Source organism: Chenopodium quinoa, unplaced genomic scaffold, assembly GCF_001683475.1.
Source record: "Chenopodium quinoa cultivar QQ74 unplaced genomic scaffold, ASM168347v1, whole genome shotgun sequence".
Lineage (NCBI taxonomy): Eukaryota > Viridiplantae > Streptophyta > Magnoliopsida > Caryophyllales > Amaranthaceae > Chenopodium > Chenopodium quinoa.
In genome coordinates, this window is record NW_018742914.1 from 2,689,011 (window position 1) to 2,700,994 (window position 11,984).

General features: G+C 35.8%; 1 protein-coding gene across 1 annotated transcript; it reads left to right on the forward strand.

Annotated features, from left to right (window-relative positions):
- The first annotated feature begins 8,385 nt into the window (after positions 1 to 8,385).
- On the forward strand, positions 8,386 to 9,466 carry LOC110728287 (glutathione S-transferase-like). Its single transcript, XM_021907961.1, has 3 exons — positions 8,386 to 8,400; positions 8,627 to 8,696; positions 9,003 to 9,466. The coding sequence occupies exons 1-3, from the start codon at positions 8,386 to 8,388 to the stop codon at positions 9,464 to 9,466; spliced, it is 549 nt and encodes a 182-aa protein (XP_021763653.1).
- The last annotated feature ends 2,518 nt before the right edge of the window (positions 9,467 to 11,984 follow it).

The window sequence follows — 11,984 nt, forward strand, 5'->3', positions numbered from 1 at the left end:
GGACTTCACAAAGTTCAATATTGAGCAACTTGCTGGTTCCCTTATAACCCATGAGCTGCACCTAGGAACAAGCAACAGTGAAGGAAACCGAGGAAAAGGCTTGGCTCTCAAAGCTGGAGATCAAGAAGACTCTGAAGTCGATGAAGAAGAGGCTGCTATGTTGGTGAGAAGGTTCAAAAGAATGTTCAACCGAAACAACAAGTCAAGGAACTTCACCAAGAAACCCTCTACTTCAAAAACTGACTCTGGTTGTCACAAATGTGGATCTCTAGAACAATTTATTCGTGAGTGTCCACTTTGGGATACAGAGAAAGGTAAAGGGAAGGCAAAGGAACAAGTTAAGAGCAACTACAACAAAACTCCTTTCAATAAAACAGACATTAGGAAGGCTATGATTGCTGCCTGGGGAGATTCTGAAAGTGAGGATGAAGAGAAACAACCTGAAGAAGAAACAGCTCATCTATGTCTGATGGCCAAACGTGATGAAAAGGCTTACAACGATGAGCTTGCTAAAGAGGTATTCCTTGATCCTAATGTGCTTAAAACTTATACTAAAGATGCTCTCATTGATTTAGTGTTTGAATTAGAAGATGACTGGACTCACACTAGTATTCGTCTAGGTGAATGTCAAAGAGCTCTCAAAGTCAGCAAGGAACACAGTACGTGGATTGAGAATCAACGAACTGATGTTCAAAGTAGATTTTTTGAACTTTTTGACAAAAATCTTCTATTAAAAGAAATGAATGAGAAACTCAAGTTTGAGAATATCATGGTTAATGTAGGATTGACTCAATACAAACTTGCTAATACTGAAGTGTCTCCAAGTTCCTCCTCTGAATCTTTGCCTAAATTTAATAAGGATTTTGAAAAATTAAAATATGATCTTGACGAGTTAAGAATTGAAAAGGCAAAATTAGAGAAGGAACTTGAGCTTCAAAAAGAAAGAAGCATTAGCCAGTTTGGAATTCCTAAGTGGATAGAGAATGCTCAAACCAAAAGAACTGAAGGTCTAGGATTCATACGTTCTAAGCATAAGGGCAAGAAAAAATATGTAGACCTGCCTAGTTATAAAGTATGTACCTTCTGTGGTAAAACTGGTCATCTTGTTGCCACGTGTTACAAGAAGGAACAGTCTGTTAGTAAGAATGTTAGGCAAGTTTGGGTAAAGAAATCTGATATTGCTTCAACGTCCAAGGAACCCAAGGAAATCTGGGTTCCTGAATTTAACCAATAAGTTCTTTTGCAGGTCCTAGTGAGGGGGAACAACATGTGGTACCTCGACAGTGGTTGTTAAAAGCATATGACAGGAGATAAATCAAAGTTTCTCTCACTAGAGGCCTATCCAGGAGGAACTTTGACCTTTGGAGACAACAAAAAGGGTGAAGTAATTGCTAAAGGAAAAGTAGGAAGGTCCAGTTCTCATTCAATAGAAAATGTACTTTTGGTCGAGGGTTTGATGCACAATTTGCTGAGCATATCACAATTTTGTGATAAAGGAAACTCTGTAAGTTTTACCTCTGATTCATGCAACATCATTAATGATAAAACAGGAAGGGTTGTTCTTGAAGGAACTAGAAAAGGGAACACATACATTGTGGATCTAAATTCTGTTCCAAGGAGCAACCTTACCTGCTTGAGTGCCATTAATGATGATCCCTTATTATGGAATAAACGTTTTGGACATGCTAGCTTCTCACTCATGGTTAAACTTAGAGCAAGGAACTTGGTTATAGGGCTTCCCTCATTCAAGTTCCTCATGCAACATATCTGTGATGCATGTGTGAGAGGCAAGCAAGTCAGGTCTTCTTTTAAAAGCAAAAACATGGTCAGCACTACAAAGCCATTGGAGCTAATTCATATGGATTTGTGTGGTCCCATGCATGTTCAAAGTAGAAGTGGAAAGAAATATGTTTTAGTTATTATTGATGATTTTTCTAGATTTACTTGGGTGATTTTTCTGTCTAGCAAGGATGAAACTTTTGATGAATTTGTGTCCTTTGCCAAAAGAGTACAAAAGTCAAGTGGAAATCAAATTATCCACATTCGATCAGATCATGGAACTGAGTTTGAGAATTCAAGATTCGATGACTTTTGCAAAGAAAATGGCATGGATCATAACTTTTCAGCCCCAAGAACCCCTCAACAGAACGGAGTAGTTGAAAGGAAGAACAGGACTTTAGAAGACATGGCAAGAACTATGCTCATAGCAAGTGGTCTTCCAAGAAACTTCTGGGCTGAAGCTATTAATACTGCATGTTATATTATTAATAGAGTTATGATGAGACCAATCATCAATAAGACTCCTTATGAACTGTTTAAGGGCAAGAAACCCAATATTTCTCACTTTCGAGCTTTTGGATGCTGGTGTTTTGTTCATAATAATGGAAAAAGGAACATAGGAAAATTTGATGAAAGAAGTGATGAAGTTATGTTCCTTGGATATGCATCAAATAGCAAAGCTTACAGAGTTTACAATAAAAATACATTGTGTGTAGAAGAAAGCATTCATGTGATATTTGATGAATATAATATGTTTATGAATGTGCAGGAACAATACAATAATGATTATGAAATTGGCATGATTAGAAACAGGGAAGAAGATGAGGAAACCTCCAAGCAAACCAAGGAAGCAAGAGAGGAACCTGAGCAGGAACATAAAGAAAATGCTGAAGTTCCTAAACAAGAAAACCCGGAGGAACAAGATCATGGAGAACCTGGCAACAAAGAAAATGGAGGAGAAACTGAAGAAGAAGTGCCTCAAATAGGAGTTCCTGCCAGAGAATTTCAACCAAAGCCATTCAGATATCGAGGCTCTCATCCAACAGACCTTATTATAAGTGATATTGGTAGAGGAACTCAGACCAGATCTCAGTTGAGGAACTTATGTGCCTTTCAAGCCTTCCTATCCATTATTGAGCCAAGGAATCATGATGAAGCACTAAAGGATGTTGACTGGATAATTGCCATGCAAGATGAACTCAATGAATTCGAAAGGAACAAGGTCTGGCATCTTGAAGAGAAACCTAAATACAAAAAGGTTATAGGGCTCAAGTGGGTATTAAGGAACAAGCTGGATGAATATGGAACAATTGTGAGAAACAAAGCAAGACTTGTTGTGAAGGGCTATAATCAGCAAGAAGGTATTGAATTTGAAGAAACTTTTGCTCCTGTTGCTAGATTAGAAGCTATTAGAATCTTAATTGCTTTTGCCTCTTTTATGGGTTTCAAACTATATCAAATGGATGTTAAGTGTGCTTTCCTAAATGGTTTTCTTGAAGAAGAGGTGTTCGTGGAACAACCTCCTGGTTTTGAAAATCCCCAATTTCCTAATCATGTCTTTAAGCTTGATAAATCTCTTTATGGGCTGAAACAAGCACCTAGAGCTTGGTATGAGAGGCTCTCTAAGTTCCTTCTTCAAAATAATTTTAAAAGAGGTAAAGTAGATAAAACTTTGTTTTTAAAATCTGAAGGAACTGACTTACTAGTTGTTCAAATATATGTTGATGATATTATTTTTGGAGCAACTAACGAAAACTTGTGCAAGTACTTTGCACATACTCAATGAGTGGTGAATTTGAGATGAGCATGATGGGGGAACTCAACTTCTTTCTTGGACTACAAATCAAACAAACTGAAAGAGGTATTGCAATTCACCAACAAAAATATGTCAAGGAACTGCTGAAGAAATATAACCTTGACCAAGCAAAGACCAACCATACTCCAATGGGAACAGGCACAAGGTTAGATGAAGATATACAAGGAACTAGTGTAGATCAAACCAAATACAGAGGTATGATTGGATCCCTTTTATACTTGACTGCTAGCAGACCTGATATTGCATTTAGTGTTGGCTTATGTGCAAGGTTTCAATCTAATCCTAAGGAGTCACACCTTACGGCAGTAAAAAGGATCCTACGATATCTCAAAGAAACTGACCATCTTTGTCTCTTCTATCCTAGAAGTGATACTTTTGATTTAAAAGGTTTTGCAGATGCTGACTATGCAGGAGATTTGGTGAATAGGAAGAGTACTTCAGGAATGATTCAGTTTCTTGGGCCATGCCTAGTTTCTTGGGTATCCAAGAAACAGAATACAATGGCCTTGTCAACTGCTGAAGCTGAATATGTGGCAACTGCTGCCTGCTGTTCTCAAGTACTTTGGATAAAACAACAACAAAGAGATTATGGTATGAAGTATAATTGCATTCATATTTATTATGATAATACTAGTGCCATATGCATTTCAAAATATCCAGTTCATCATTCTCGTGTGAAACATATTCACATACGGCATCATTTCCTTAAGGATAATGTGGAAAAAGGTTTAATTAAGTTAGATTTTTGTGAAACTGAAAATCAAATTGCTGACATTCTTACTAAGCCTTTGAGCAGGGACAAATTTGAAAAGATGCGCATGGAACTTGGTATGATACAATTGAGTTAAGAAGACCTCAAGTTCCCCCAAGGTATAAGTCAATCATGCATGCATTATATGTATCTTACACAATATGTATATGTGAAAACATAGTCCTAAGCATTAGAATGTATGGCATTGCATATGGGATTGTGGCTGTATGTGAAGAAATCAAATTGCATTATGCATGTTTGTATTTTAACAAACTATGTTGATTTGTTCCTAGTTCCTCCGAAATAATCTATAAGATTTTGTTCTATCTTTTTGTGAATTAATTAACTGGTCAGTTGATTGATTTTATCTACTTAAAATCTTATCTTTTATTTTGAATTATCCTCCATTGCTTATCTTTTAAATTTAAAATTCTTTCCTTGAAATTGTTGATTAAATACCCGTGACCTTTTACATTCAATTCAAAGTTCCTGACCAAAAATAATCTGCAATTAACTTAAACCCTTCATGTCAAATCACATTAAAATCTGACCAAGTGAAAAGTTTTGTGCTATCCTTCATCAATCGACACCTACCCCATTTAATTAACGTTCTACACCTTTTCACCGATTAAATTCACCCCTCTAAATTCCATCATTATAAAATGAAGCCAAACCCTAACCACTGTTCCTCACCACCTCACTCCGTAAAATACACACTCATATTTAGTGACACCTCTCCAATTCCCATGGAAATCTCACCCAAAATTCAAAACTCTCCTCAAAAGGAATCACCCATGGAAATAGAGACTGAAACCTCGGTCAAAACCGTTGCTGAAAAACCCCAAAACTAACCCATGGCTCGCAGTGATTCGAAAAAGAGGAAGATCGAGGCTGAAGAAGAATTGGACAATGAGGAACTGGGTGAACCAATTCAAGGGGAAAAGTCGAAGTCTGCTGCTGTCAAAAGGCTTGAAGCCAGCTCTGAACGATTCATTCCTGGGTTTTGTATAAATCTATAGTGGTGCGAATCGAGTAAGTACTCTGAACTTCTTGATATTCTTGAAGCACAAAATTGGATTAAGATGTTTAGTGAATTCTATGACAATGTGATTGCACATGCACCTTTAAAGGAATTTTGTGCGAATTTTAAGAATGTGAATGGAGTTTGTGTTAGCAAAGTTAAAAACAAGAAAATCAGTTTTGATGCTGATGATTTAGCTGCTGTGTTTGGAACCCCTAACGAGGGATTTGATGAGTATTTTAAGGGAGAAACTGAATTGAGTGTAGAGGGTTTTCCTATTGAGAAAATTGTTGATTCAATTGGGGGTAAAGCTTCCAAAGTCCGAACCAACCATAATCTGTTTTCACCTATTCAAAAGCTGCTGTTTATTTTTGTTCACCTAGCCATCATTCCGAGAACCCAGCATAGACATGAGGCTAATCACCTTGATGCCATGCTTATGTATTGTCTTGAGAACAAAATACAGATAAATTTTCCATCTTTGATGATTCAACACCTCACTCATTGTCTTTCCAATCATCTAAAGGTTGGGTATGCAAATTTGATAATCACTCTTCTTGAAAGTTGTGGAATTTCCATGACTAACTATGAATCCCTTAAGCTTAAAACAAACCATTATGTCCAACCCAAAACTCTTAAAGCCCGAAACCTAATTGTTGTTGAAGGAACTACTCAATTTCTCTCAAAATCCATCTCTAAGCCTAAACAGGATGAGAGTAGTTTGAAAAAAAAGGAGGATAAAGAGTTGGATAAATGGTTGGAGGGAGAGGACAGTGAGAAAGAAGGTGAACAGAAAAAGAAAGAGGTGATTGTGATACCAAACCAAAAGAGTACTCAAAACTCTGGGAAGAGACAGAGTACTAGGTTGGCTATTAGGCCAAGAGGGAAGGACAAGGCTGAGTTTGCCGCAGTGGTTGATCTGAGCGAAGAGAGAAACAGTGCACCTGGGGATCAAAGGATCCTTGAAGAGAAAACTGGTTCTCAGGGGGAACAGGGCATCCTTCAAGCTTCTGTTGAAAAAACATTTCCTACAGGGTCAGGTTTTGCTAGTTACAGCACAGTGAGTTCCACCTTGAAACTTAAGGCTCTCAAGGAGACAGTACAAAAGCTAGTTGATACTCAACCAGGGTTGATTCAAAGGATTGAAGCTCTTGAGAAGGTAGTGTCAGACTTGGTGAAAGCTTCCACAGAGCTCACCTCAACAATGCATCAGAACACATCAACTCTTTCCAAAGGGCGGGCTGACTTGTTGAAGAAATTGGAGGACTTGGTCATTGAAGAGGTGCCAGCGAATGATGCTGAAGAAGAGACCCAGTCCTCTGCCCCTAAAGCTTGATGTTTTCCTTCTGTCTTAGCTCTAAAACTTTATTTTCTTGAACTTGATCTGACTTGAACTTGTTTTATTTTGCTTCTTTTGGTCTGTAAATAATTAAACAGGGTATTTTCTTTTGTTTTTGATGTTCTGGAGGAACATCAGTTTGTTTATATGGATGTTGCTTGATTGCTTTAAGACTATTTGCATACTATTTCTGCCTATATGTGCTTTGTTCTATGCTTTGGACACAAACCAATAAAATGGTGCTGTGTTTAGATATGTATATTTGTGTGCATTAATTTTGATGAACGCCAAAAGGGGGAAAAGAAGGCAAACTCAACTGTTGACAAGCTCTCCATCCATTTACAATAGAAGGTATAACTATAACTTTCATTCAGTTCCTTGTTTAAATTTAGCTAGTTCATTTTTGTTTTAAGTTTTTCGTTTTCTGATTGTCTTTCAAAATTTTTTATTTTGTGAGTTTGCTTAGGTTTGTCATTCATCAAAAAGGGGGAATATTGTTGATCTTAAGTTTTGATGATGACTCAAGGAACCTAAGCAAACCCATAGGGGCTTTAACTTTTGTCTGTTAGCTTTGATGTATTGACAGGTTTTATATGCAACAAAGTTCTAGAGTTAGAATGGAGCATGGAACAAGTCTAAAGGATGAGCTATGGACGAGCATAGAAGACAATCAGAAGCCAAGTTCCTTGAGTGAGGAACTGAAGCTCCAGAGTCGAAGCTTCACTGTGTTCCAAGGAGTCTATTGTATCTTTATTATTTATTTTAGGCTTCTTGTATATATGTTAAGTACGTTTTTAATTGATAGGATTTAAGTGGTTTTAATTTCAGTTTATAAAGATTTTATTTTTCCTTTCTTTAACAAAGATTTAATTTTATTTCGGAAAAATATCTTTTAAGTAAAATATCTTATTTATTAAAAGATTTTATGTTCTGATTTTATCCTAACATTTTGGAAAATCTGACTTGGTAAAACTATTTTTCAAAATGGCTTTTACTTGGTAAAGGAGGTTGAGAAAATATAGGAAACCACTTCCTTACTGTGCGCTTCATCTTGCTGCCCAAGCATCCACAAACTGCACTTCCTTATTTCATGGAAGTTGTGGTATAGTGGGAGCTAAGGAAAACGTAAGGTTTTTCAACTGCTTTCCTCCTGTATAAATAGGATTAGTTTTCTGTTTTGAAAAACACTTGAGCATTACGATTCTTAGCTTTTCTAAAAGAGTCAAAAATCCACTTAAATCCTTGAGTGTCTTTGTACTTAGCATCTTAGTAGTTTTATATTGAGTTGTATTGGGGTAGAGTTTGGGTAAACTCTAGAGTGTGAAATTGCTTTGAGTGAAGCAAGGAGAAAGAGAGAGATTCGAGAGCTCAACTGATTGAGGGATTAGTTGAGGGGGAACTTAAGTTCGTAGAGGAACTTGAGTTTAGAAGTCTTAATTTGTAATAGGTTGTTTGCCCTATTATTATTAAGAGTTGTGATTAAAATCCCTTGTGGTCGTGGTTTTTCTTCTTGATTAGGGCCAAGAAGTTTTCCACGTAAAATCTCTCTTGCACTTTAAAGTTTTGTTTAAGTTTCTTTAAGAATTCCACAAAAATTACCCTAGTTCCTCAACAATACAATTTACCCCCCCTCTTGTATTGTTCATTCGAGTCAACACTTAGGTCAGTAACCTAGTGCAATGGCGTCGACAGAGGTAAGCAATTTTATTCCTTGACTTTAATTTTGAAAGTTTTTGGTTGTTAATGATGGTATAACTGCAATTTAATGATGGTTGCCTCATTAAGTTCACCATTGAATACTTGTAACTAATTAAAGTTTACCAAGGAAAACATATTTTTTTACAATTTACCGCTAAGAAAATAAAAAACTATAGGGTTGCCAATGAGAATTTCATTAATACTGCTTTATTATATGCATAGATTGTTGCTGTTGTTCAATTTGTAGATGTTAAGGTTATATTAGGAGGTGTATTTGTCAAAAAAATAGGAGGTGTATTTGTGAACAAAAAAAATAAAGGGGAAGATCGACTTTGTGTGGGTATGAGGGTGGTTGGGAATATTGGAGATGCAAGTGCAAAGTGAGTAAGATGTTAGTGAACTTATTTAGGGAATCTTGCATTTGGGGGTTTGTGAAGTTAGATTTGCATGTGCCAAGCTTGTTCTTAAATTAAATTATAAGATGGTCGTAGAACATTAAAGAACTTAAATTATTAAATTATTAGAAATAGATATAAGTGATTAATTAAGGTTATGTTATTTATGTAATTTTGATTAAATCTTCACTAATATTAAACAGAATCAAGAGCAATTACAAAATACATAGCACATGCCTACGAAGGCAAAGGAACATCTCTTATAAACAAAGACAAAAACCAAATGGCAAACATAGTCGTGTGGATGGAAGTCAAAGCTCACCGATTCGATCCTATAGCCACTAAACTCATTCATGAGCTTCTTTTTACGGACTTTTTTGGCAAGGAAATCGACAACGCGTTTGTTGAGGAGAATGAAGCACAATTGGCTAAGGTCCTTGACGTGTATAAGGCACGGCTAGCAATGTCCAAGTACCTAGCTTGTAAATATTTCACATTGGCTGATCTTGATCATATGCCTGCCCTTCAATACTTAATGCGTACAAAAGTGAAGCAATTGATCGATGAACGCCCTCATGTTAGTGCTTGGTGTAAGGATGGCTTGACTAGGCTTGCTTGGGAAAAGGTTTGGGCTTTGCAAGAAAAGAGGTTGAAGTGGTTGAACTAAGGTTTTATAATTATTTTAAGCTGGTATCTTAATAATTGTGTATGTGATTGTGACTTGAAAAATTTATATGTATGAATTAATAATTTTTTATGCAAAATCAATAAATTGATAAACGTTACATTATTGTATGTTCAGCGAAAGGTACGTATAAATTAATGATGAGAACTTGGAAAAGGAAGTATGAATGAAGAAGAAATAAGTATTGTGTAATCCGTAATCATCCATTTATCATTCTATTTCCCCTTTCTTAATAATAGTGTTAGATTAATTAGAAATGATGATGCAATTGCTTATGATTTGTGATTTATAGAAATGTGCCCTAAGGTATGGAATATTAAGAGAGGTAAGGGCCTGTTCTCATACGTTGAAATTCAGTTCAGTTGAGTTCAGCTCAGTTCAGTTGAGTTCAGTCAATGAGAACATGCTGTTGAAGCATAAAGGTTTTGATGATTAGGAACTTAAACTAAAGCAAACTCAACTAATAAAGGTTTTCAAGTGTTTGATTAGTTTAGGTGAAGTTGATCGTGGTGATGAAAGAAGTAGCTGGAACTAAGAAGACATGAAAAGGTCTTTATTGAAGGAGTTAAACAAATCAGAAGAAGAGTTCTCTAACAAGAACTAGTTCTCTAACAAGAACTGAGTTCCCTAACAGGAACTTGAAGACAACAAGCTTAAGTTCTTTGGTGGAACTTAATAAGCTTGGAGCCCAAGTAACCTACCTGAACAAAAGCACGACGCAACAATTATATTTAGTTAAGGTTTTTATCTTCTAGATTATTGTTAATATGATAAGTAGGTTGTTGCACAAAATTTATTAGAAGCGTGACAAGTTGGCTTGGTAAATAAAATAATATGGAAAATATAAAATATAGATTTTAAGAAAAGATTTTCTAAAAAGATTATTTTCTTTGTTTGTTAAAAAGATAAATCTTTTTAACAAATATCTTTTTAATTTTATTTTCCGAAAAAGATTTTATTCCACTTGATGTACATAAAATCGTGTTTAAAGATAAGTTAAGTTAACTTATTTATCTTTTAGAAAACCTACTTTCTATAGGAGTGATACTTGTATAAATAGTAGAGAGCAAAATGGTTTTAGGTTTTTTGTGAGTTTATGCGTGGAGAAATCACTGTGCTATAATTGTGTAACTTTACCAAGCTTCTAACTTGTCATATTAGTTTTGGATTTCGTGCATTGCTTACCTATCATACTAGGTGTCGTACACTTGTATTGGGTTGGGTATTTGGGTGAGTTTATTGTTTATTTTACATACAGTTTTGTAAGCTTCTAGGTGAGGCTGAGTGTTCTGTACTTAGGTGGTGCAAGCAGTCTGTACTTTGGCAGTACATGTAGTACTTTGGTGGTACGAGTGAATCTAAGTGTGGTACTTAGGTTGAGTAGGATAAGGTCCCATCAAGTAGCAAGTCCAGTGAAGATCTTGTGAAAATAAAGGTTCGTGTTTAATAGGTTGTAACTTGGTATTTGCCCTATTATAGTGAAGTTTGTGTGTTTGAAATCCCTAAGGCAGGGTCGAGGTTCTACTTCCAGTTGGGCCCTGGAAGGTTTCCTCGTAAAATCTGTGTATTCTAGCAAGTTCCTATATGCATTGTTTATTAATCCGCAAAAAGTAGTCATCAGGAACTCAATACAATTCACCCCCTCTTGTATTAATCGTCTCAACTAACACATGCCCTAAATCTTAGCACAATCATGTAATAAACCATGACAATAGGCCTAGCCATGAAAGCAGTTTGTACTTTTGTAGTTAGTTGACTTGAGGCCATGTATGAAAATGAAAGGGGGAAGGTGAAGGAGGGGAGGGGGTTGGTGGTTGTATTATTTATATTTCGAATTAGAAAATGTAATTTATGAAATGTTTTTTTTTTTTTTTTTTTTTTTGAGGAACAACGAGTTAGTAGGCTTATTATTGCAAATCAAGTTCCGTCAAAGTTAAAAGACTTTGAGGGAAACAATTTATATATATATATATATATATATATATATATATATATATATATTATATATATATATATATATATATATATATAATATATATATATATATATATATATATATATATATATATATATATATATATGAAGTTTATAGGTACTACGCAGCGGAAAAACATGAATCATATTCATACAGTACCTAATCCCAAGATCTAATGCATAACACATAAAGAATATATAATCGTATCTTTGAAGCGTGATTCCACGTGCGATCGAGCAAGAACAATGGGAGATAAAGAACCTCAAGTGTGATTCCTCTACTTGGTCCACGGGCACATATTAAGACCTCCACTAATGCTAGTTAGTTGCAATTGAACCCTTCAATTGACCTTCTACGGAGAAGAGCGAGCAACGAACCACCATGAACCACCCCGAACCACCACACGCGCCACCAAGGGTGGCCGACCGTATGGACGAAGGGAGGAGAGAGATAGTCGTGAGTTAGAGAGAGGAATTAGGGCTTTGGGATTGGTTGCCTTGATGTCAAAATACACTGTGTGTGAAT